The sequence below is a fragment of the Pelophylax lessonae genome, assembly GCF_965119305.1.
Source record: "Pelophylax lessonae genome assembly, chromosome: 3".
NCBI lineage: Eukaryota > Metazoa > Chordata > Amphibia > Anura > Ranidae > Pelophylax > Pelophylax lessonae.
The window spans coordinates 44,245,440-44,273,429 of NC_138770.1; the positions used below are offsets into that span (position 1 = coordinate 44,245,440).

Sequence of the window (27,990 nt, forward strand, 5' to 3'; positions counted from 1 at the left end):
GCCTCAACCCCAAACCCCAGGCATGGCAGGCTTCCAGCCCCCACTCCCAGACCCATGTAAACCTCGAGCATCTGCTGGAGACATGATGGTAGGCATTAATGGAGAGAGTTGGGAGTGAAATGACAGCACCCCTCTACCTGTACTCAGTGGGGGGTTCAGCACTGGTTACCTAGTGTTCTGATATGGGAGTACGCCCAGTATCGTTACATAACAGGAATCTACCCTCTAGACCAGGGGTCTTCAAACTATGGCCCTCCAGTTGTTCAGGAACTACAATTCCCATCATGCCTAGTCATGTCTGAATGTCAGAGTTTTACAATGCCTCATGGGATGTGTAGTTCCGCAACAGCTGGAGGGCCGTAGTTTGAGGATCCCTGCTCTAGACCCATTCACCTTCTCAAATAACCCAACCAGGCACCCAACCCCCGACGCTAAACCCCCAAAGGCATGGCAGGCACCCAGTCTTGACCCCAGACCCTTACTCCAGGATCCATGTAAGCCACTAGCATCTGAAAGACATGTTGATAGACATCAATGGAGAGAGTTGAAGTGCAATGGCGGCACACCTCCACCTGTACCCATACCTGGGGTCCAGCACTGGTCACCTAGTGTTCGGATATGCGAGTACTCCCAGTATCAGATAATCAGCAGGAACCTACCTCCTGGCACATTCACCTTCTCCGAAGACACAGGAAGACATTGGTCCCATCGCAGAGCAGTGAGGACATCCCAGATGTGACCTGTTTGGTAAAGGAGAACCCTTTTCTTCTGACAGCTGGATAAACTATGCAATCAAACCCTTCCTCAGACTACTTCCACCCAACACGTGCTGGCACTGGGCAGGTAAGCAATTACTGCCGTTATGGTAATAGAGACATTGGCCCCAACTGACCGCTGGGGCCACCAACAGCACTCCCTCTTCAGCCAGCAGCTGTAGGTCACAGCTGTACACCCCCTCCTCCCCATGACATGACCTTGGTAAGAGCAATTCGGCAGTGATTTACACAGGAGCCTTATTAATCATTTAATGCCAGTGCCACAGGACTCGCTAAACCGCCATCATTAAGTTCCACCACAGCCATCAGGTTCATACTGGCCGACTAATCGCCCGACCGGCGCCAGATTGATTCAGGAGACACAGGTTTATAAAAAGGCATGTTAAAATTCATCCACAGGTTCCAGGGCCAGTGGGAGGGGTTCATGGAATGATTACAAAATTATACACATAATTGATAGCAAGCCCCATTTCCCTTCCCTCCCTAATTCAACTCCCACCCCCCTCCCAAACACGAGCACCATTTGGCCCAGACCCAACATCGAAACACATTTGTACAGCGGCCTTCAGAACCAACTCTAAAAAAAAAAAAAAAAAATTAAGGGACAAATACTCGTAAAAGTCTGTAGAGTGTTCAAAGTCCAATAAGGGCGCAGCAGCGCGTCCCGCTAATCCCTCTTCGCCTTCTTTTTACTTTCGCTGCAGTCCGCGCTGCCCATCTCCCCATCATCCAGTTTCCTCTTGCTGGGGGAGTAGGGCTTGAAGCGCACAATGATGCAGGTCATGTTGTCGCATCCTGTACCGTCTCCGGAGGTGTCGGGAGCCAAGCACTGGTCCAAGAGCTGCCGAGAGAAAACATATCCACTATTGGCATCCAATGAGTGCCGCAGGTGCACTCAAAGCGTCAAAAAAAAAAAAAAAAAAGACTAACCCCCCCCTCCCCTACCTTTATACCTCCATACTAAACCCCCCCCCCCCCCCCCCCACTCAACCACTATGCCTTTACACCAACCAATCTCCCTTCATCCAAGCTCTTTCACCTCATCCCACGACACAACCTCTCCAATACCCCTATGCCTCCATAGTTTACTATCCCCCCATATTGACCACACCCCTATGCCTCCATAGTTTACCATCCCTCTCCATCACGCACCTAATACCTCAACACTGACCCCTCCCCACCCCTATGTCCCTAAACTGACCGCTCCAACACCCCTATATCTCCTAGTGACCCATTCCTTTACCGCCCCTAAACATACCAACCACTCTCCCAGCCCTATGCCTCCATACTGACCCCTCCACCACCCAATACCTCCATACTAACCTCTACCCTATCTTTTTATACCACCACCCTGACTACAGTTCTCATATCTTCATTACATAATCCTCCACCCCAATACCCTCTCACTCTCCAACTGTGAGGCACCAGATACCCTCAAATCACCCCCCCCCCCAACCATCTTCACCCTCTGCAGCCTGTCAAAAAATGGGCCACCTCATACCTCCTCCAACCCTCATTATACTGTGCAGCCAAGTAACAAAAAGTCAGTGCAAATACCAAATTAAAGAAGTGTTAGCTAGCTGGCTGCAGTCAGAATGTGTGGCCACCATCTGGTCTTAGTCCTCAGAAAGGGGAGAACTTTGCGCACACCCAGAAAAAGGAATAGGTGCAGAGGTACCATTACTGGAGCAGTGTCACGTCGTCACTCACCTCCTCCACTATGGATGACAGGCAAACAGGGTCCCCAGCCTGTTCTTGCTGTTTAATCTTGTCATGAATAAAATCTATCACTTCCTGGCTGCTCATCACATTCCTGGAAGAGAAGAGGACACATCAGACCTGCACCAGCCACCCCAGGAATGTATTGTGGGAGAGGAGTAGGTGGACTCCTTACCAGATGCCGTCACAGGCAATGACCATGAAGTCATGCTTCTCATTCAGCATCAGGACTTTGATGTCAGGCAGAGCCGAGATCATCTGCTCCTCTGGAGGAAGGTTCTTGTTCCTCTTGTAGAAGTGATCGCCTAGGGAAGAACCACATCATACATCACTCTATAAAAGTTAGCCCCCAGCACAGGGGTTGGTGGGCAGACCCCAACGCCACCCCCTCCACCCAGAACAAGGGTCTGCCCCCAGCTCCCCTCCCAGCACAGGGGTCAGCCCCCAGCACCCCTGCTGACGAAGTCAGAAGTATTGACGTAACGCGTACGGGGGAGGAGCCTGTACACACGCCCCGACATCCCTATACATCCCCGCCTGCATGCCTGCACTGGCTGTGTGCCAGTAAATGTGAGTTCTCTGTATTTTCTTTATTGGTGCATATTAAAGCTTATTATTCAGAGAGCACTAGATGTCTGTGTCTATTCCTCTTATATGATCTGCCTTTCGTGGATGAGGAGAGAGAAGAGGAGAAAGGAGTTGATGCCCTGTATATCCCATCACTGTGGTTATAGACACAGTGGGTCTGGTCAGTCTTCCTGTATTGATTCCATCCATCAGTCCCCTGGACATGGGAAGTAAAGGAAGCAAGTGTTGAGCTGATTATCTTATTAGCACCTGAGAGTGCAACAAGTGGGTCTGGCTCATTAGAATTTGTGAGCCAGATTGTGAGGTGAGCTGCTAGCATTACTATTTTTCAGCACCCAGATTCACTTTGATTGGAATTGGAGCACCAGCACTTTGTCCTGTTTACACAGAATTTTTTTATGGACTCTGCACTGTTAATATTTATTTACCACTTGTATAAATTTATTATTACTTTATAGCACGTGCACTTTGGTCACTGTGTCACTTTATATTATTGGCACATTTTTGAGATTACGCTAATATTCCATTATATAATTTATGCATAAGCGTTGGCACTTGCACTTTTGGTTGATACAGTAATATTGATATTTATATATTTATTTTTATGGTATATATCCCTTTGGCACCGCATTTTTTTTCTTCTATAGCCCCCACCCCCCAAACCTCCCCCCAACACAGGGGTCAGCCCCCTCGTCTCCCCACCCCCCCAGTACAGGGGTCAGCGCCTTCCTACACATGGGTCAGCCAGCAGCCCCAGCATCCCCAACGCCTTCCTCCCCCCAACACAGGGGTCAACCGGCAGCCCCAGCGCCTTCCTACACACAGGGGTCAGCCGGCAGCCCCGGCGACCTCCCCCCCCCCCCCACCAACACAGAAGACAGCCCCCAGCACCTTTCCCCAATCACAAGGGTCAGCAAGGCCCCAGCGCCTTCCTCTCAGAACAGGGGTCAGCAGGCAGACCCCAGCGCCTTTCTCCCAAAACAGAAGTCAGCAGGGAGCCCCAGGGCTCTCTCCCACACACATATATGTGAATAAGTTATAGGCTAATGAACTCGTTGGACTGGTTCATGAACCTCAGCACAGGAAATGATGCAGACAAGAAGTGCGGGGAGAGGAAAGTACTTGAACCATGTGCTAAGGTACAAAGAACATTGGTTTGCAGGACTCTGAAGAAACAATCTTTAAATAGATCCTGGATGCACTGCTCTGCCTGTATGTATGCTGTGCTTTGCTGTAGTACATTGCCCGTACTGCTCTACCCCTCTGCATTTATGTAAATCTGTTCTCCCATTTATTTGCGATTGCACTTTAACAAAAGTTCTTGTTCAAACTTGGATTTCTATCTGTACCATGTTGGTTTATCTTTTTTTTTTCACAATAAAATCTGTTTTTTAAAAAAAAAAGAATAGATCCTGGAAAATGACTCCGTCATAAAGAAAGACCCAAGTTAAGAAAAACTTTTAGTGCACTTTTTGCAAACATTGTTCATGCCAAATTTACTGGGAAATATAGCGTGTGTATAGTTTATGCAAAATTTGTAATATCTGTCAGTCTTGTACTATATGCCTATCATTTTAATATTTTGCATGTGCTGCAGTTTGTTTAGAAAAAGCACATTAATTCACTACAGAGGTCTAGGCTTCCTTGCTTTATTAAAAGCAACATTAAAAGATGCAAAGTAAAACACTCCCAACACATAGAAGTCAGCAGGGAAGCAACCCTCACACAGAGACCCAGATTTGTAGAAAAGCCCAGGCCCTACTTTTGGAAGACACGGCACACTGGCCCATAGGCACCCCTTAAAGACTAGGCCTTGAGCAGACTAAACTGCAGATGGAAAAAAAGAGTCACCATTATCAAAGATCACACATGGAGCATTGGCAACCTATACTGCCCACCCTGTCTCTTACAGTGATCAGACAAGAGACGCGTCCTCATATTAAGCATTGTGCGGTTGACCCAATCAGCCAGGTCATAGACCTGATATACCTGTCAAGGCGCAGAGGAACATAGAAGCCATGTCTGTACTATACCGGCACTGCAGTCAGTCCTTACCAATAGCCCGTGAGAGATTGAGTCCTCCATTCACTCTGCCGTCCATGGTAACCTTGCCCCCTGCGTTCTTGATTCGGGCCAGCTCCACCTCATCCTCCGGTTTGTGGTCATAAGACATATCCACCGCTTTACCACCCTCCGATACCACACAGCGAGAGTCACCGGCATTGGCCACAATCAGCTGTTTTTCTCTGATCAGAGCTACGACGGCTGTGGTCCCGCTGTCTGAACCAGGCTGGGGAGAAAAAAATAACCTGTTATCGCCCAGCTGAGAATAGAAGTTCACCATAAACTACTCCCCCCAAAAAGGTAAAAGTCATTCCTAACCTAACAGAAGGGACATGTAGACAGATAGGGGAAGACTTTACTACGACACCACCAGATACTGAGGCTGATGACAACCAAAAGGATAACCAGAAAAAGAAAAAAGATACCAGCAGAGCTGAACATCTCCAGATACAGAGTCTGACCATACCAGACAAGTATTCAGCTCATAAAATGACATGCAGACAATGAAAAAGTCTCAGTATCTTGAAATTATTGGGATGTCAATTAGTTGGTATTGGGTGCTATCCTTGTTAGGTAGAATTGTCAAGCTAACGTATGTCCTACAAACCCTATCACACAAGGAAAGCACCCGATACGTCAAATTACACCAATAATGGCCAAAAATAGAAACCCCTACAACCCTTCCAGACAACCAGACATGGCACTCAAAAAGTTTCAAGACTCTGAAAAGGGTCATCTCCAGAGAAAGTCTTCAATCCTACCAGACAAGGATACTACCCATACCAGGGAATAAAAGGAAACCTAGGCAATGTAAAAGCCTCTCCGTATCTTGACATAATTGGGGTTGCCATTTAGCGGAAATTGGGTGCCATCCTTGTCTAACGGGGTAATAGGAGTCTCAGTATCTTGACAACCCTACAAGGATAGCACCTATACCAGCTAAACATAACAATATGGTAAAACCGCCCCTAAAATTCATCCAAAGAGCAGATACCAGGCATTAAATGGCATCCCAATAATGTCGAGATACTGAGAAGAACATCTCCAGAGTCTTCAACCTTACTAGACAAGGATAGGACCAGTTACCAGACAAGAAAAAAACATCTCCATAAACTCCAGATATGAAAACACTACTACCACACTACCAAAGATATGACCCCAACACCCGATAAAACACCCCAATAACAAAAGGCTACCAAGAGATGCCCACAACCCTAACAGACAAGGATATGACCAGTTACCAGACATAAAAAAAAAAAAAAAAAACACACCAGTGCTGCCAAGGTAATAAGACTCCAAACTTTGCCAGACAAGGATATGTCAATATACCATCTAAATGATGCACTGATAAGGCCAAGATACTAAGACCGCTACAACCCTCCTAGACAACGTTAAAACCAGATATGGCACCACAATAATGTCAAGGTACATCTCCAGAGAAAGTCTCCTACCTTACCAGGCAAAGATATAATCCATATCAGGGAATAAAGGGCACCCAGGCAACGTAAAAGCCTCCCAGCATCTTGACATCATTGGGGTTGCCATTTAGCAGATATCGCTAGTATAAAGTAGATAGTGCTAACCTTGTCTAATGGGGTTATAAGTGTCTCAGTATCTTGACAACTCTACCACAAGGATAGCACCTGATAACCAGCTAAATAAAACCTCAATAATGCCAACATACTGAGAGATCCCTAAAATTCTACCAAAGATAAGACCAGATAGCAGGCATTAAGTGACAACCCAATGTCTAGATACTGAAAAGGAACATCTTTGGAGTAGCCAACCATACCAGACAAGGATGTGACCAGTTACCAGACATTAAAATTACATCACCATAATTTCAAGCTATTGAGAGGAAGATTTCCAGAAAGTCTCCAACCCTACCAGACAAAGATACGGCCCATACCAGGGATTAAAAGGACACCCAAGCAACGTAAAAGCCTCTCAGCATCATTACTCTGTGGAGGATAGCACCCAATATCTGCTAAATGGCAACCCCAACCGAGTAACGATACTGAGACTTTTATGTTGCTTTGGTGTCCTTTAATCCCCGGTATGGGTCTTACTTTTGATAGGGTTGGAGATCTTCCTCTCTGTATCTTGACATTATGGTGATGTAGTTTAATGTATGGTAGGGTTGGATACTCTGAAGATGTTCCTTTCAGTATCTTGACACTGGGGTGTCACTTAATGCCTGCTATCTGGTCTCATCTTTAGTAGAGTTTTAGGGATCACTCAGTTTTATTGGCATTGAGACACGTATAACCCCACCAGATGAGGATAGCACCCAATATCCGCTAAATGGCAACCCCATCTGGTGGGGTTATAGGAGTCTCAGTATCTTGACAACTCTACCACATAATAGCACCAATACCAGCTAAATAAAACCCCAATAATGTCAAGATACTGAGAGGAACATCTCAACAGACCTCCAACCCTACTAGACAAGGATATGAACAGTTATCAGACATTAACCACTTGCCGACCAGTCACTGGGACTGTACTGCGGCAAAGTGGCTCGATTTCATCCAGCGACGTAGACCTACGTCACTGGACTCCTCCCCTTGTGGGCGGCGCTCAAGCGCCGCCGGAGGCTCGCTCCCGCTGTTTTCAATCACAGCGGGATTCGGGCCAGGGGAGGAGCGGCGGCGATCGCCGCCGCTCTTCCCCGATCGTCGGGGAATCGAGTGTGGAAATCCGCCTGCTTGTGTAAACAGAGAGGGCGGATCTCCTAAGTGACAAACAGTGACAGATTGCAGGGTTCAGCATAGCTGAACCTGGGATCTGTCCCTGTGTCTCACAATCCCCTCTCCCCACACACGTAAGTAAGCACCAGGCATATATTAACCCCTCCCTCTCCAATAAAATTAACCCCTTCCCTGCCAGTGTCATTTTACAGTAACAGTGCATATTTATAGCACCGATTACTGCAGTAATGTCACTGGTACCCCCAAAAGTGTCAAAAATGTCAGTCAAGGGTCCGATCTGTCCGCCGCAATGTCGCAGTCCCACAAAAAAAATCACATATCGCCGAAATTACTCAAAAAAAAAAAAAAAAAAAAAAAACACACCAAAAATGACAAATCTTTCCCTTAGTAAACGCAATAACTTTTGTGCAAACCAATCAAAATACGCTTATTGTGATTATTTTTTACCAAACATATGTAGCAGAAAACAAATTGGCCAAAAATGTAAAAATTTTTTTGATTTTTACATTATTTTTGGGGGGAATTTCATATAAAAAAAAAAAAAATGTGAAAAATATTGTTATTTTTTCAAAATTGTCGCTCTTTTGTTTATAGCGCAAAAAGTAAAAATCGCACAGCTGATCAAATACCACCAAAAGAAAGCTCTGTTTGTGGGGGAAAAAAAGACGTAAATTTCGTTTGGGCATGACCGTGCAATTGTCAGTTAAAGTCGCACAGCGCCGAATCGCAAAAAGTGGCCTGGACGTAAGACAGCAAAATCCTCTGGTGGTAAAGTGGTTAAATGAAACCAAAAATGCCAAGATAATAAGACTCCCTCTGGCAGACAAGGATCTGACAATACCAGCTAAAGGACACACTAAAGTCAAGATAGCAAAACCACTAAAACCCTCCCAGACAAGGATTTGATCAGACGACGGAAACTAAATGCCAAGATATTCAGACTATTACACAAGGAAACTACCCGATACCAGGCATTGAATGAAACAACCAACCCCATACCAGGCATTATTTTTTTCTCTGCCAGAGCTGTTTTTGCATTTTTTTCGTTTCTTTCACATTTAAAAAAACACTTCAGGCCTGAAGAGTACATAAAACCCCCAAATAGTATAGATTTTCTGAAAGTAGACACCTTAGAGAATGAAAAAGGTGGTAGTTCCTTTTTTTAGGATACATTTTAGTATAAAGGTCTAGGACACGCAAAACATTTGGTAAAAAATACACTAAAGTTGGCGTCGACCTGTGAAGTTTTATACCTGTCCCGCGTTATGTGGGACACCGGGGTGCGATCGTTTCAATCAATGAAAGATTAATTTGCCCTCCCGACCTTTAAGCTCTTCAGATACATTGACCTGCGACATGCATTGCAAGCTCAATTTCTGGATCGTGCACCTACCCTATCTAGGTCAACTGTCCTTGACGTCATCCTAGGGGACAACCCAACCAAACTGACATCAGCCATTTACCTTGAATTACACCTCAAATCCTCCAGCACTGTGACTGACTGAACTAAAGCACGCTGGGAAAGAGATCTTAGTCCACTGGCTGCGAAAGACTGGGACGCGGTTCTAGACTGCCCTCACCTCTCCTCCCCGAAGCTGTCTGACAGACTCAACTTTATATTATACACAGGGCCTACTTGACCCCGGTGCAAATCTCACAATATCGTCCTATTTACAGCTCAAATTGCCCTACATGCCACACACAGACAGGCACCTTCCTGCACTTGATCTGGTCGTGCCCGCCAATCCAATCCTTTTGGCTACAGATAAATACATTTTTACACGATCATATGGGCTCACCACTTCAACTGGACCCGAAGATATGCCTCCTAGGTCTATTCCCCGACACTGATAAATTCCTTTACTACATTCCTCCACAAAACACTCTTCAGTGCCTGAAAATTGATAGCCAGGCTGTGGACGCAGACACAACCCCCACTCTATCCAGGCATGGAGAGCTGACGTGATTTCCACCCGATTGTATAAGAAACTGATATATCGCCACAAGGGCTGTCCAACAAAGTATGAGAAAGATGGCTGGAGAGTACGGATACCTACTCCGATTAATGGCCCGTTGTGCTGTACTGCGCTGGCTTGGCCGCAATGACCCTGCACTCGCGGTTCCGTTGTATGTTCCTGTATCTTTTTGCTACTAAGCAGAGCATCTTATGATGTCGATTGAAATTTGCTTTCTCTAAAGCCTCGTACACACGCACCGATTGTTGGCCGACCAATCAGCAGTCTTTTATCCAGTGTGGTTGTGTTGGTTGAAATGTGCTCTAGACTGCACACGAATTTTATCGGCCAACAAAAACCAACTGCAGAAGTGATGTCATGTGATGGTTGACTTTCCCTGTGTTTTTTCTTCTCTGAGCATGCCCAGTCTTGCTCATCAGATTTTTGTCTGCCGAAATCTGTACTGACTGAAGAACAATCGGCCGTTCTGTTGACGGCCAACAGAAATTTTATAGCATGCACACCAGATTTTGTTCGGCCGAAAAGTCGGTTGTCGGAAGCATCATACTAACAAGCCAAAAATCGGCCGATCGGACGTTGGCCAAAAATTCACGGCCAACAATCGGTGCGTGTGTACGAGGCTTTACACTACGTAGGCCTATAATGCAATAGCTGTCAGACACGCTAACCATATATTTCTGTACTGCCGTGTTACATGTATGCATTCCCTCACTCCTGGTTGTTCTATTTATGTAGTTGATCATTGCTTTTGTATGATGTACTGTTGAAAAAAAACTGTTCAATAAACTTCTGTTTTATAAAAAACACACTAAAAGTTAATTTTAAGGCACACAAATGCAAAAAAATGGCCCAATTATCTTGGTAAAATATAAAAAAAAGTTCAGGCTGTACCGAGTAAACCAGATACCCAGCATGTCAAATCTGAAAATTGTGTGCACCAATGAAACGGTGACGAACTTCAGTACCATATATTTTCTTTAGGCAACACTTTAAAAGTCCCCTACAGGTCAGTAGTCGAGTCTTACACAGGAGCTCTAGTTTCAGAATTCTTGATCTCACGTCATGGTGATATGCAAATAGGTGTATGTGGCAATTGAGGTTGTCGTGCGTAGGCACCCCCCCTCCTACGCATACGCTTGTATCTGGGGGAAGCCTCAAACTTTTTTTTTTTTGGGGGGGGGGGGGATTTTGTGCTTGGGTATAACAAATTTGTTTACATTTGTAGTTAATTTTTTTTCCTCCATCATATAGGGGACAAAGTCCCTTATGTGCTTTTATGGTGACAGGTTCTCTATAATGAGACACTATGGGTCCAAAAGACCCCTGACGTCTCACCTGTCCCCCAAATGACTAATGCAGTGCAGATCACAATATTTACCTGGAGATGACCTTAAAGAGATGTCTGAACAATTGCCCATCCCAAGGCAGACTATGGATGTCCAACTCTGACCCAATCTGGACACCTATGTGATAATACTGCCTCACCTCCCATTCTTGCTGTCCACCCATTAGTAGACATCTGAAGAATCAGGAGCAGCACACAGCCTGGTGTAATTTGGGTATTCATGAGTGGAGTAAAAGCTGCACACCTTAAAATGAAGCATAACCAGGGACACCACCTACCTGCCCATACAAAGCCCCCTTAAATCTTTATTACCAATGCCAAGGAACACCATGCAGGCGAATATACCAGCCAGGTCTTCCCATTTATGGTGATTGTACTGTGCAGCCAGTCAGGTGACCAGAGTGCAGCCTGCCCTTCGGCCTCATGAGCAGAGTGGGGAAGCTGTGTTGTATTGGTTGAATAATTGCTCTTCACTGACCAATCTCACCTCCAGATTGCAAACAGCAGCAGAAGGTGAACACTCCATCACACCGGCAACCAACACGTCATCTAGTCTCTGGACCTTCAAACTGATCAAACCCAACAACCAGAGCAAAATTCCACCTTCAGCGCACACCTACCTCTTCCTTCCCATCCATTCCTGGGAGCATCTCTTCATCCTCCTCCTCTTCATCCTCCTCCTCCTCCACCTCTTCGCTATCCTCTTCTTCCTCGTTCTCTGCCTCTTCGCTGCTGTAATCCTCCTCGCTGCCCTCCTGGAAGAGAAGATGAGTATTGGAGATCATACATTTGCAGATGGTGTTGAAACCCCATTCCCCACCTCCTCCTGCGGTCAATGAGTCCCAGCATGACACAAGAAGGGTGACCAGGTCGGCAGAAGACCCAATAAAGCTGGTCATTAACTGGAGAACATGGAAAACTCAAAGATGAACTCCAGGATCGATAAATATTTTTCTTTGGTGGCTCTAATCAGACTCCTGATATCTGTGAAGAGGACCGGTCACCTCTTGCATTATGGGAGGGGCCCAGATCGACGGCACCAAATCATATAGAGGCATGCTGTCCCCTCTAACACCAACACCATGTTAAAGATAAAAGCGGCATTCCAGCTGTTTCGTTTTTTTTTTTTTTTTTTTAATAAAAGTCAGAAGCACGAAAAGTGTAGCTGCTGACTTGGAACAAACACACACACTCACCTGTCCCAGGATCCAGCGATACGCCTGCCTGAAGCCTCACTCCTCTCCCTCTCCTCTCAGCAGCGCAGCCACTCCCCGAACCAGTGCTAGGTCGCCAGAAAAAAAAAAAAAAAAAAAAAAAGGGACTCCCCGAACCAGTGCTAGGCCGCCAAAAAAAAGGGACTCCCCGAACCAGTGCTAGGCCGCCAAAAAAAAGGGACTCCCCGAACCAGTGCTAGGCCACCCAAAAAAAAAAAAAAGGACTCCCCGAACCAGTGCTAGGCTGCCAAAAAAAGGGACTCCCCGAAGCAGTGCTAGGCCGCAAAAAATGGACCCCTGGACCAGTGCTATGCCTTCAAAGGGACTCCCCTACTCCCCAACCAGTGATTTGCCTCCAAAGTGACAACCCCCCAACCAGTAGGTCTAAAATAAAAAAGGTATGTAATGAAAACGTAAAGGTTATATTTAATAACCAGCGGAGGGAGGACCCATCACAGGTACGCTAGTGTGAAATCTTTGCCAATTTCTGCAGACAAATCGATGAACCTCTACAGTTATGCCAAAGAATGAAAGGAAAAGTCTACCAACATGCACTGTGGAGAAGTAGAGCGGGCAGCCATCGCTTACCTCACTTTCCTCCTCTTCCTCTTCTGCCCCGGACTCTTCACTGTCCTCGAAGAACTTGGACTTGTCGGTGCTCGGGGGCTGGACAGTGGAGGAGGAACAGGATGGGCCAGCCTCTCCGGTGGATGAGGACACGGCCTCCTCTCCTGCCTTAGAGGACCTCCCTGAGGCTGCACTGCTGCCCCCTACAGCTCCATCTGAGGATGAGGAGATCCCGGAGGTGTCCTCCTTCTTGCCATTCTTACACTGCTCCTCCGAGTCCAGCTCTCCGTTCACACTGGCCTCCTTGGCTGGCTCCACACTGGCCTCCTTGGCTGGCTCCTCTGAATCTTTCTTATCGGCACTTTTATTATTTCGGGGCCCCTTCCCACAATTCTGCCCGTAACGGGTGAGCAGCTCCTCTATGGTCATAGTGGCTTCCTCGTGTAACAGAACTGCCTCTTCGTTGTCCACTGAAACAGAACAATGGCATTAAGACGGGAAACACAAATGGGCCTCCTAAATAGAGCCCCACCAATGCCTCCAACCACATCATGTCTATCCAGACACTCACCATCATCCTCATCTGCCACCTTATTCTTATCATCATGGTCATGGATGGGCCGTCCGGCCATCTGGGCCAGTTCCTTGATCACATTTTCCTGTGTCAGCTTCTCATCGATGGCGAGGAAGGCGTCTTCTAGAGCCTAGTAAAGGAAGATAAATGTTACTGCACATCCCTGAGCCATCTCCAGGATACACAGCCCTTGACTTCGTAGTAGTACCACCCCCCCCCCCCCCCAAATATATTCAGGATACAGCCTTCAGTCCCAAGTACCCTAAACCCTTCCCAAATATGTTCAGGGAATATGTTCAGGATACAGCCCCTCGATCCCAAGTACCCTGCCCCCCCCCCCCCGATCAAATATATTCAGGATACAGCCCCTCACTCCCATTTTGAGGGTACAGTCCTTTACTCTGAACCCCTCCAAATCTGTAGAATGTGGCTCCTCAAAAACCCCCACCCAACATCTCTGGGATAGACCTCAACACAGGGAAATTCTCTCCCCCACCCCCCTCATGTCTAGGATACAGATCCTCAGCCCAAACCCCTCAAATATCTCTAGAATATGTCCCTTCAAACCCCACCCCAACATCTCTGGGATACACACCAGCACAAAGCCCTTCTCTGCTCCATGCCCCAATTTCTAGGATATGGTCCCTCATTACCAAACCCCAATATATGTCTAGAATACAGCCCCACAAATTACCCCTCCCAACATCTGAGATACATGGCCCTTCTCTCCTCCCCATATTTAGACCCCCATGTACAAGATAACTGGATTTTTATCTCACCGTAAAACCCTTTTCTATAATATTCATTGACGGATGACCAGGTGGCCACCTTGCAAACCTGCACCACTGACACCTGATGACGGAAGGCCCAAGAGGCACTAAGCGCCCTTGTAGAATGCACCTTAACCAGGGAAAGGAGGATCCTGACCCTTAATGGAGTAGGCCTGCACCACCGTCTGCCTGATACATCTGGAAATGGTCCCAACAGACGTGGCCAGCCCCTTACAGGGTCCAACCATAAGGACAATAGGGAATCTGATTTTCAGAATGACTAAGTCGCCGCCAGGTACACCCTGATCGCCCAAGCAACATCCAAAGAAAGCAAGGCAATCTCTTTGGGGTGCTTAGGACACAAGGAAGGCAACACAATGTCTTCATTAAGATGGAAGCCAGAGACAACTTTAGGAAGGAACGACTGGCAATTCCGACACCCTGCGCACAGAAGTAATAGCCACCAAGAATGCTACCTTCTGTGACAAAGTAAGCAGAGGAAGCTCACAAATATTTCAAAAGGCGGTTTCTGAAGAACCGACCGCACCAAATTGAGGTCCCACAAGGTAACGAAGATTTCGCCGGGGGAGCCAGGTGGCAGACCCCCTGAACAAAGGTGTGAACCAAGGAATTAGTGGCCAACGGGCGCTAAAAGAAAATCACCAAGGCCAAAATCTGGGCTTTGATGGTACCCAAGGCCAAACGCTGATCTACACCTCTTTGGAGAAACACCAAGACACCGAAAAGGAAGACGCACACCAAACAATGCACGCCCTCCAGACTTTATAATAAATCTTCCTAGAAGTAGATTTTCTAGCTTTTAACAGCGTAGGAATCACCGGTTCAGACACCCCTCTAGCCTTCAGCACCTGGCTTTCAATAGCCAAGCCGTTAAAGCAAGCAACTGTAAAGTAGGGTGGAAGATCGGCTATCGAGCTAAAAGATCTTCTCAGAGAAAGTCTCCAAGGAACATCGGCGACAAGCGTACCAGGTCTGCGTACCAACACCTGAGACCAGGCCGGGGCCACTAGGATGACGGAATCCTTTCTGCCTTGATTCTGGGCAGGAGTCTCGGCAGAAGAGTTATCTGAGGAAATGCGGTATATCGGATGATACTGGCCCCAAGGGGCCACCAGAGCGTCTGTGGCATTGGCCAGAGGATCCCGAGACTTTGCTATGAACCTCTGCACCTTCATGTTGAGACGAGAGGCCAATAGGTCCACATCGGGAGACCCCACTGGAGACAGTTGATGAAACACCTCCAGGTGGAGACACCATTCTCCCTGATCTAACGTCTGCCGACTGAGGTAGTCTGTATGCCACCCCAGAGACGGCTGGAACAAAAACTCTCCCCACCTTAGAGTGCCGGCTACTTCCCGGGCCGCTAGGGCACTTTTGATCTTTGACATTTGCCACGGCTGTGGCATTGTCCGATTGAATCCTTACCGGGCTCCCCTGCAGACGATCCGTCCATTGGTTCAGGCAAAGCCTGATCGCCCGAATTTCCAGGATAGTGATCGGCAGGCTGGAATCCTTCAGAGTCCAACCCCCCCGAGCACAATCTGTGCACAAAACACCTCCCCACCTGGACAGGCTGGCATCCCTGGTGACCTCCGTCCAATACAGGGGGAGAAAGGATTTTCCCTGTTGAAGTGCCGGAGAGCGGAGCCACCAGATCATGGACCCTCTTGTACCCCGGCTCAACAGGATCAGATTGTCTAGAAACTGGATTCTTGTTCCACTTGGCAAGGATCTCCTTTTGCAGAGATCTGGTAAGGAACTGAGCAAGCAAGACTGCCTCGAAGTTGGAGACCATCAGGTCCAGCACTTGCATGCAAGTCCTGAGAGAAGACCGCTGGTCGGACAACAGGAGCTGAATCGCATCCTGAACTTCTGGAGTTTCTCCTCCGGAAGAAACACCTGGGCTGAGACAGAGTCCAGGGTGAGGCCCAGGTAGTCCAGTTTGGCGGACGGTACCAGAGTAGATTTTTGGAAATCAGTTTTCACCCAAACGCTTGCAAAGTTTGCACGAAATGTCCAGATTGTCTTTTAAGGCATTTGGAGACTCTGCTCGCAGAAGGAGGTTGTCCAGGTACCCCAGTACCGCAATCCCCTTCTGCAGTAGCAGAGCTATCACCGGAGCCAAAACTTTTGTGAACACCCGAGGAGCTGAGGCAAGACCAAAAGGGTAACGCCACGAATTGGTAGTGCTCCTCGCCCACGGCAAAGCGAAGAAAATGCTGATGCCCGACATATTGTCATATGAAGGTAAGCGTCCTTGATGTCGATAAAGGCCAGAAAATCCCCTTGATGAAGGGATACCACTACTGTGCGAATGGACTCCATCTGAAATTTCTGAACCCGCACAAATCATTTCAAGGCCTTGAGGTCCAGGATCGGACGGACCTTGCCTTCCAGGGAACAGTTAATAGGTTTTAATAAAACCCCTGAAAGCGTTCCGATTCTGGAACCGGTACAATGACCCCTTGAAAGAGCAGATCCTTTACCGCCCCAGGAACACCTCATAGGGGATCATGGGACAAGTGTAGGTTGAAAGGGAAGAACCTTGCCAGAGTCAAGGACCGAAATTCCATCTTGTAAGCGGACCGATTCAACTCGTGGACCCAATTGTCTTGAATTAAGGAGGTCCACAGAACTGGAAAGAAGTGAAGTTGGTCCCCCACCCCAGATATGGGTGAGGGTGCCCCTTCAGGCAAAAGTGGGATTTGTCTGCAGTCGGAGGAACCTGCTCTCGTCTTACCAGGCCCTCTTGGAACCCCCTATGGGGTTACGGGCGGATTTTGATCCCTGGCCCTTAGATCCCAAGGGACAAAAGGACCGCTTATGGGCCGAGACTCTTTGCTCCTGGTAGACTGCGGAAGCAGAGTACTCTTACCACCTGTAAGACCCTTCATGATCTCCAAGGAAGCTCTGAACAGTGTTTCCCACAAAGGGGATATCAGTCAGTATCTTCTTGGAAGCCTGGTCCGCAGACCAGTATTTCAGCTAAATCATGCGGCGAAGGGTAACCGCTGTCACGGACACCCTGCAAGCCAAGGGGGCCGCATCCAGAGAGCCGTTTAAGATATACTACAACCCCTTGACCAACTGGTCCGGCAGCTCAGGAGGCGGCTATCCCTCTTCCAAATCCTGGCACAAGAGCTTAGCCCATTCCGTTAAGGTCTAGGAAACTAAGGTTATGGCAAAAACTTGCTGCAGAATGGAACCGACCATGGTCAAACCACAGCCTGCAAAACTTTGCAGCCAAAAGAGGCATCCGCAGAGGCCAACGCATCCACTTTATAAAACTTTGTAAATGTGTGTACAGATGACCAGGTAGCCGCCTGCAAACCTGCATCACTGGACGCCTGATAACGGAAGGTCCAGGAGGCACTAAGCGCCCGAGTAGAGTGTGCCTTGGCAGGGAAAGGAAGAACCTGACCCTTAATAGAATAAGCCTGAACGACAGTCTGTCTGATCCATCTGAAAATGATCGCAGCAGAAGCAGCCAGCCCCTTGCGGGGTCCACCCCAGAGGACAAATAGCGAGTCCGATTTCCTAAAGGACTCCGTAGCTGCCAGATAAACCCTTACTGCCCAAACCAAATCCAGGGAGTGCAAGGCAACTCCCTTAGGATGCTTAGGCTTGGGACACAGGGAGGGCAACACAATATCTTCAGATGAAAGTCAGAGACGACTTTCGGAAGGAACGACGGACATGGATGCAGAACTACCTTATCCCTGTGAACCACCAGGTAAGAGGAACGACAAGTCCAGTCACCCTGCGCACCGAAGTAATGGCCACCAAAAAGACCACATTCTGAGACAACGTAAGCAGGGGAGGCTTCTGGAGAAGGACAACACCAAATTGAGGTCCCACGGCGGTGGCAATGGAGACCACACTGGAGGAACCAAGTGTCCTGGAGAAAAGTACGCACCAAGGAGTGTGGCCAATGTGCGTTGAAAGAAAACTGCCAAGGCCGAGACCTGGTCCTTGATGGTACTGGCCAGGCGCTGCACAACCACTCGGAGGAAAACCAAGATCCGAGCCACTGAAAAGGAACGAGGGTGAACTCTGAGGGACCACGCAATGTACATCTTCCATGTACGAAGGTAAATCTTCCTAGAAGTAGATTTTCCAGCATTTAACAGCGTAGGAATCACCGAGGCAGACAACCCTATATCCTTCAGCACCTGGCTTTCAACAGCCAAGCCGTCAAAGCCAGCGACTGTAAAGGAGGATGGAAGATTGGCCCTTGGGACAGCAGATCTTCCCTAAGGAGGAGTCTCCAAGGAGCATCAGTGACTAGCCATACCAGATCGGCATACCAAAACCGGCGAGGCCAGTCTGGAGCCACTAGGATGACCAGAAACCCTTCTGCCTTGATCCTGTGTAGTAGCCTCGGCAGAAGCTCGAGAGGAGGAAAGGCTTAAATCAGACGATACTGACTCCAAGGAGCCACTAAAGCGTCTGTAACGACGGCTAGGAAGATCCTGACTGTGCCACAAACCTCTGAACCTTCCTGTTGAGGCGAGAGGCCAACAGATCCACCTCTGCAGTACCCCACCAGAGAAACAGCTGATGAAACCCCTCCGGATGATGAAGAGATTCTCCCTGGTTTAATGCCTGTCGACAGATAGTCTGCTTGCCAATTTTCCACCCCTGGGATATGCACAGCAGAGAGGGCTGAACTAATCTTTATGCCCGCCTTAGAATGCCGGCTACTTGCCGAGCCGCCAGGACACTTGTGCCCCCCCGGTGATTGAGACAGGCCACAGCCATGGAATTGTTCGATTGAATCCGCACCGGACATCCCTGGAAAATACTTGTCCAATGATCCAGACAAAGTCTGATCGCTCAGAGCTACAGTACACTGATCAGTATTCTGGACTCTTCCAGAGACCAGAGCCCCTGAACACAATCTGTGCCGAGAACACCTCACCACCTGGACAGGTGCATGCAAGTCCGAAGAGTCATCAAAAGCCGAATTGCCTCCTGCAACTTTTGAAGTTTCTCCCGAGGAAAAAAGCACTCTGGCTGAGGACGAGTCCAGAGTCAAACCCAGACAGACAAGGCTAGTGTACAGAACCAAAGCAGACTTCTGAAGATTCAGAATCCAACGAACTCCCTCAGCGTTTGCAGAGTAATCTCCAAGTTGTCAAACAAGGCAGACGGCATCTGCCCGTAAAAGCAGATCATCCAGGTACCCCAGTCTTGGGATCCCCCGCTGACGCAGTAAAAACCGGGGCCAAACACTTTCTTGAAAACCCAAGGAGCAGAAGCAATACCAAAGGGTAACGCCAAAAATTGATAATGCCCCTGGCCCACAGCAAAGCGGAGGAAACGCTGATGGGCAACCCATATTGGGATGTGAAAGTAGGCATCCTTGATATTAATGGAGGCAAGGAAATCCCCTTAATGTAGGGACGCAACCACTGTGCGGATGGATTCAATGCGGAAATTCTGTACCCATACAAAGCGGTTTAGCACCTTGAGGTCCAGTATTGGGTGCACCTTGCCCTCCTTCCTGGGAACTGTAAACAGTTGAGTAAAAAAACCTTGAAAACATTCCGACTTTGGAGCCAGAACAATCACCCCTTGAAGTAACAAATATTGCACCGCCCCATAGAGATCCTTTAACCACTTGCCGACTGCCTAACGCCGATCTACGTCGGCAGTCAGCCCCTCACAGGCAAAGTGACGTAGGGCTACGTCACTAGCCTGTGAGGGTCTAGGGAGCGAGCGCGCGCTCCCGCGTGGTCACGGACCCCCCCGCGCGTGTGACCGGCGGACCCGATGTCCGCCGGTCACTCGGCGATCGGCGGGGGAGAGGGAGAATGTCAGGCAGCTTGTGTAAACAAGCCACCTGTCATTCTCCTTGCTGTTAGGATACTGATCACTCGGATCTAGTATGTAGATCCGTTGATCAGTGTCCATACAGCTCAAGCCCCAGCCAATCACAGTAGAAAGCACGCCCCTAGGGATACACACAGCCCCTCCCTCCCAAATAAAGTTAACCCCTTCACTACCAGTGTATTTTTACAGTAACAGTGCATATATATAGCACTGATTACTGTAGAAATGTCACTGGTAACCCCAAAAGTGTCAAAAATGTCAGTCAAGGGTCCGATCTGTCCGCCCCAATGTCGCAGTACCGCAAAAAAAAAATCGCAGATCGCCGCCATTACACGTTAAAAAAAAAAAACAACAAAAATGACAGAAATCTTTCCCTTTGTTAGTAAACGCGATAACTTTTGCGCAAACCAATCAAAATACGCTTTTTGCGATTTTTTTTACCAAACATAGGTAGCATAAAACAAATTGGCCGAAAAAGTAAAAAAATTTTGATTTTTAATTTTTTTTTTGGGGGAATTTCATATAAAAAAAATGTGAAAAATATTGCTATTTTTGCAAAATTGACACTCTTTTTTTGTTTATAGCGCGTGATCAAAAAATCGCACAGGTGATCAAATACCACCAAAAGAAAGCTCTGTTTGTGAGAAAAAAAAGGACGCCAAATTCATTTAGGTACAGCGTCGCACGACCGCGCAATTGTCCGTTAAAGTCACGCAGTGCCGAATCGCAAAATACCCCCTGGTCGGAATGGGGGTAAAATCTTCCGGGGCTTAAGTGGTTAAGCTATTTGGGGATAAGTGCAGGTTGGAAGGATAGAACCTTTCCGGAGGATGTGTTTGAAACTCAATCTTGTAGCTGGAGCGAATGACAAGCTGCAGCAAAGACGTCCCCTCACCCCAGATACGGGTGAGGTCGCCCCTTCCTGCAGAGGAACTTGTGTCCGCAGGTCTGACAACACTTGCTAGTGGTTTGCCCAACCAAGACTTTTTGGAACCCCCACCGAAGGCCTCGAAAGGGCTTGGATCCCTTGCCTGAGGGACAAAAAAAGTCACTTGGGAGACGAAAAAGGAGGGTTCCCATCGGCGACAGGACTCTTCACCCCTGGAAACCAGAGGTAGAGGAGTGCTGTTTCCCCGAGAGGCCCTTGAGGTCATCCAAGGAAGCTCCAAACAGGTGATCTCCCCAACAAATGGAAGATCAGACAAGGCCTTCTTAGAAGCCTTGTCTGCAGACCAGCATTTCAGCCAGATAATGCGCTGCAGGACCACTGACGAAAGAGAAATGGTCCATTATTCAAACCCCCCCCCCCCCCCCAATACCTCTAGTTTAAGTTTATGGGACACGGCTCCTCTGCTCCCCCATCTATGGGACACCAGCCAGCCTTGACATGTCCCCTCCTGATAACATTTCAGGGACACAGCACTTCCCTGTATGGAGACTGACCTTCTGTAATTTGCCATCCTTGTAGGCTCTCTGATCCTTGATGATGTCAGGTAGGTACTTGGCGCAGTAGAGAGCCACCTCTTCCCCTGGAAAAAATAAATAAATAAGTACAGGACATATATGCCAGAAGCACAGCAGAGTCAGCATTGGTTGGGGATGGAAGGGGTTCTTCTGACCCCCATACCAGAAGAGGGAGGGGTAATTATTTCTAGCCTCTGTGTGGGAGGGACAGAGTGGGGTTTGACATAACTCAGAGGTGGGTGGGGCTGGCATCGAACCCCTGGAGAATGGAATACTGACCTCCGTGTCCATCATAAACGGAAAACATGGCTGTCTCCCCATCCAGCTCCGGGATGCAGTTGTGGGCGTCCTGCAGAGAAGAGAAAAGAAGCTGAACAATTTCTCCTTGTAATCAGGATGTACCAAGGAGGGGTACAAACATGCATAGAAAAACGGGGAGGGGGAGAGTGGGTGCAAAAGGTTCAAAGCCTTTACAGGGGTGGTGGGGTATTTAAGCCTGAAGAGGATGGGGGGGAATAAGGGGTTATAGGGAGGGGTCCCCTCCAACTATATCTGCACAACAGAGTCAGTACAGGAGGGTATGAATATAATGAATATAGGGAGGGGAGATCCAGGATCTACAACCTGGTGAGGGGGATGGGGTATAGGTGTACATCCTAGTGGGGGAAGGGAGGTTTAGTAGTGATGTAGGCAAGTACAGTGTACACCCCCACCCCCCCTTCGATGAAGTGAGGGGGTTATAGATGACGAAAGGGGGGTAACACCAAGTTGGAGACAAAGCTAAGTTTATGCAGGTGGGCGACGGGAGAGGAGGGATATAGATGTGAGGGGGGGACTGAAGTCGCCCCGACTTAGAAAAAGGTTCCTGCACTATTTGGGGGCGACTTCGGAGTGGTTGCATCGATTTCTATTAAAGTTGTTTTCACGCCATGCTGAAGTCGCGCTGCAGGGGGGGGCGGATTCAGAGTCGGGCAGCTTTGAAGTCGCCCCAGTGTGAACCGGCTCTTAATAACTGCAGGTTAGTCGCATGGTGCAAAAGCAGGATGAATTTCAAGGCCACTGAATTTTAAAAAAAATGCTGCATGCACCTTTTTTCTGCGGAAAATGAGGGCATAGCAGCCCGTTGAAATCAATGGGCTGCTATGCCTGTGCAAATGTGGGCCGCCAACCCGCATACATGTGAACCGCCAACCCGCATACATGTGAACCGCCAACCCGCATACATGTCAACCGCCAACCCGCATACATGTCAACCGCCAACCCGCATACATGTGAACCGCCAACCCGCATACATGTGAACCGCCAACCCGCATACATGTGAACCGCCAACCCGCATACATGTGAACCGCCAACCCGCATACATGTGAACCGCCAACCCGCATACATGTGAACCGCCAACCCGCATACATGTGAACCGCCAACCCGCATACATGTGAACCACCAACCCGCATACATGTGAACCAGGCCTAAAGCAATAGTAAAGTAATTTATAAACAACACCTCCTTCAGGTTTAACCACTTCTTGACCACAAGGATTTGCCCTCTTAATGACCAGGCCATCGGATCGGAGCCGAGCGCCAGGACCAGTTATCACCAGTTAGGCCAGACACTGCTTGATGACCTATTTTAGGCCTGGTTCACAGAGTCTGTACTGACTGACTATATAATAATGTGCATAAGTGAACCAAAGCCCCTAAATTCAGCAATGAAATTGAAGTGAGGTGGAAATTTAATAATAGAATACCGTGATAATACCGTATACCGTGGCAAAACCTTAATCAATTAATCGCAGCATGAAAATCTGATACCGTCACAAGCCTACACAGGACAGGAGTGACTCTGGGGGGGGTACACTGTGTATTCCTCATTGTTCCCAGTGAGATTGGAGATCACACAGCTGTACACAGGAGTCTCCCGGTGAGGATTTCTCAGGTAGACGCTGGAAAAGTTAAGTGGGAGCCCCCGGCCTGACCGAGTGCCACATCCCTTCACCAGTCTGAGATTATTCATGCGGTAGGCGGGGGTTGGGATAACGGTAGGTGTGTAGATACAGGAAGGTGGTATATACAGGTAGGGAAGTGGGGGGATAGATAGGTATATACATAATGGGGTGAGGGGAGTTTACAGGTAGGTGGGTGATGGTATATGCAGGTAGGTGGGTATGTAGACAATGGAGGGGAGAGGGTGGTATATGGTAGTGGGTGGTGGTGGTATATAAAGGTCAGTTGGTGGGGGGGATGGGTAGGTATATAGAGAATTGTGGGGGGGGGGGTGTAACAGATAGGTTGGTGGAAGATATATACAGGTAGGTTAAAGGGAGTGGTGAAGGTGGTATATGGTTGGGGGGGATAGGTGGTATATTGGTATATACAGATAGGTAGGTGGGGGATGGTTAGGTGTATGTGTGGGGGGGGGGGGGGGGGGGTTACAGATAGGTGGGATAGGTATGTATAGTATATACAGGTAGGTGGGGGGATGGGTAGGTATATAATGTGTGTGGGGGGATTACAGGTAGGTGGGCTATGATATATACAGATAGGTAGGTGGGGGATGGTTAGGTGTATGTGGGGGGGGGGGGGTTACAGGTAGGTGGGGATAGGTATGTATAGTATATACAGGTAGGTGGGGGATGGTTAGGTATATAATGTGGGGGTTGGGAGAGTTACAGGTAGGTGGGGATAGGTATGTAGATGATGGGAGGAGGTATATGTAGATATACACACAGGTAGGGGGGGTGTTATATACAGGTAGGTAGGCGGGGATGGTATATACAGGTAGATGGGTATGTGAATAGGGGTAGGGGGATGGAACATTATGGAAGTTGGGTGGTAGTGTGTATATATATATATATATATATATATATATATACACACACACACAGGTAGGGAGGCGGGATGGACTATACAGGTAGGCGGGGAGGGGGATGGGTGGACACTCACCTCCATGGACACCCTCCAGCCCTGCATGGCGGAGTAGCCGTAGCTGACCCCTACGCTGCCCCCCTCCCCGGAGCTCTTGGCGGTATTCGGTTGCGATAGATAGGCTCCCATCTCTGGACACGTGCGGGCTGTGTGCGACTCCCGGCTCTCTAATACAGCGGACCGGAAGCGGAAGTGGCGGGGAAGAAAAGAAAAGCCGGAGGGACACGTGACCGAGGAAGGCGGGGCGAAGGCGCCGCGTCAACAGCGGGCATGCGAGAGCCATTTGTCACATAAGACATTGCCCTCTTCAAACATGGCGGGATGAAGTCTCTGCGATCACTCCCCCGGAGATGACGTAAACTCACTGACAGCCCCGCCTTTAGTTATGACAGAGCTAGCCTCCCTGTGGTGGCTCCTCCCCGGCGGGCTGCGTTCTCATAGCGACCAGTCAGAGCTCCGCTTCTTGTGTTCTGTACTGTGATTTGCTTTCACGGACACTGAGCTCCGCCCACCCTGAGACTAACTAAACTATTGTGTCCCTTACCCCCATCTGTACCCCAATATAACACCGTGTACCCAAATATATAATATACTCCCTGTCTGTACCCCAATATACACAGTGTACCCAAATATATAATAGACCCCCTGTCTGTACCCAAATATATAATAGACCCCCTGTCTGTACCCCAATATAACACCGTGTACCCAAATATATAATATACCCCCTGTCTGTACCCAAATATACACAGTGTACCCAAATATATAATAGACCCCCTGTCTGTACCCCAATATATAATATACCCCCTGTCTGTACCCCCATATATAATATACTCCCTGTCTGTACCCCCATATATAATATACCCCCTGTCTGTACCCCTATATACACCATGTACCCAAATATATAATATACTCCCTGTCTGTACCCCAATATACACCGTGGACCCCAATATATAATATACCCCCTGTCTGTACCCCAATATACACAGTGTACCCCAATAGATAATATACCCCGTCTGTACCCCAATATACACCGTGTACCCCAATATACAAAATACCCCCTCTCTGTACCCCACTATACACAGTGTACCCCAATATATAATATACCCCCTGTCTGTACATCAATATATAATATACCCCCTGTCTGTACCCCAATATACGTGGACCCCAATATATAATATACCCCCTGTCTGTAACCCAATATGTATTAGTCCTGTAACCCGACGTATCACACCCCTATATTATATATATATATATAGTATACACCCCCCCGTACCCCGACATATCACACCTCTATAATATACACCCCTGTAGCCCCGCCATATTATACCCCTATATATAATATACACCGACATATACCCATATATATATATATATATATATATTATACACCCCCCTGTACCCCAAAATATTATACCCTATATATAATATACACGGCCTGTACGTCGACCTATTATACCCCTATATATAATCTACACCGACATCATATACCCTGTACTCCTATAAATAAAATATAACCCCCCCCCCCGTACCCCGACATATCACAACCCTACATATAATATACACCCCCCTATACCCCAACATATTATACCCCTATAATATACACCCCCCTCATACCCCAACATATTATACCCCTATATATAATATGCACCCCTGTACCCCGACATATACCCCTATATATACTATACACTCCTGTACCCTGGCATTTTATCCCTATATATAATATACACCCCCATATCCCAACATATTATACCCCTGTATATAATATACCCCTATATATACTATACACTCCTGTACCCTGGCATTATATCCCTATATAGAACATATTATACCCCTGTATATAATATACACCCCTGTACCCCAACATATACCCCTATATACACACTATACACTCCTGTACCCTGGCATTATATCCCTATATAGAATATACACCTCCATACCCCAACATATTATACCCCTGTATATAATATACACCCCTGTACCCCAACATATACACACTATACACTCCTGTACCCTGGCATTATATCCCTATATATAATATACACCCCCATACCCCAACCTATCACACCCCTATATTTAATATACACCCCCGTATCCCAACATTTTATGCCCCTATATATAATATCCACCCCCCCCTGTACCCCAACATTTTATATCCCTATATATAATAAACAGCCCTGTACCCCAACATTACACTCCTATATATAATAAACACCCCATGTACCCCAACATGTATCCTACATACTTATATATATATATATATATACACCCCCTTGTACCTCAATATACATAATATACCTCTTTACCTCAACATAGTATAGCACTCTGTTCCCCATTATATATAATCCCCCCCCCCTGTACCCCTATATACAGTGTATTCCCATATACCCCCCCTGTGTGAACCACCAATCTACATTATATCCTGTACCCCAAATTATTGTACCCCTGTACTCCAACGTACCTCAATATACATATTATCCTGTACATATTATACTCCCGTGACCAATATATAGAGTACCCCAATATACAACATAGCCCCTGTGCACACCTTTATATACAGTATAGTCCTTGTACCCCCATAATTACAATATCCTAAGCCCCAATAAACATACACTATACTACCAAAAGTATTGGGACGCCTGCCTTTACACACACATGAACTTTAATGGCATCCCAGTCTTAGTCCGTAGGGTTCAATATTGAGTTGGCCCACCCTTTGCAGCTATAACAGCTTCATCTCTTCTGGGAAGGCTGTCCACAAGGTTTAGGAGTGTCTATGGGAATGTTTGACCAGTCTTCCAGAAACACATTTGTGAGGTCAGGCACTGATGTTGGACGAGAAGACCTGGTTCACAGTCTCCGCTCTAATTCATCCCAAAGGTGTTTCATCAGGTTGGGGTGCAGGCCAGTCAAGTTCTTCCACCCCCAAACTCACTCATCCATGTCTCTATAGACCTTGCTTTGTGCACTGGTGCGCAGTCATGTTGGAACAGGAAGAGGTCATCCCCAAACTGTTCCCACAAAGTTGGGAGCATGAAATTGTCCAAAATGTCTTTGTATGCTGATGCCTTAAAGCGGAGTTCCACCCTGGGAATAGTTCTTTTAATAAAAATACCCCCGGGACAGTCAGGGCTAGTACATTCCACAATGGATAGCCTCTGATCTGTCCCGGGTTGCACTTACCTTTTAGGACAAATACTTACCATGAAAATTTCTTCTCCAGCGTTGCCATCTCAGGTGTGGGCAGCTGTGAAGCCAGCGCATCCTCTTCCGTGTCTTCTTCTCCCAGAATGCGCCTGCACCGGCCCCTCTCGTCACTTCCGCGCGGCACCGCATTCCTCCACAGCTTCTGGGCATGCCCAGAAACTGTTTAGCAGGGAATGAGGCGTCGCACCGGAAGTGACGAGCGGGGCCGGTGCCGTCGCATTGATTCCTGGGAGCGATGACG

General features: G+C 47.8%; 1 protein-coding gene across 1 annotated transcript; it reads right to left on the reverse strand.

Annotated features, from left to right (window-relative positions):
• Positions 1-1,011: 1,011 nt before the first annotated feature.
• Positions 1,012-24,753, reverse strand: PPM1G (protein phosphatase, Mg2+/Mn2+ dependent 1G). The gene is made up of 10 exons (XM_082252489.1): positions 24,564-24,753; positions 21,904-21,973; positions 21,604-21,689; positions 13,532-13,664; positions 12,982-13,430; positions 11,800-11,934; positions 5,139-5,373; positions 2,671-2,800; positions 2,487-2,589; positions 1,012-1,617 (listed from the first exon to the last, which is right to left on the reverse strand). The coding sequence occupies exons 1-10, from the start codon at positions 24,672-24,674 to the stop codon at positions 1,444-1,446; spliced, it is 1,626 nt and encodes a 541-aa protein (XP_082108615.1). The 5' UTR covers positions 24,675-24,753; the 3' UTR covers positions 1,012-1,443.
• Positions 24,754-27,990: the final 3,237 nt, after the last annotated feature.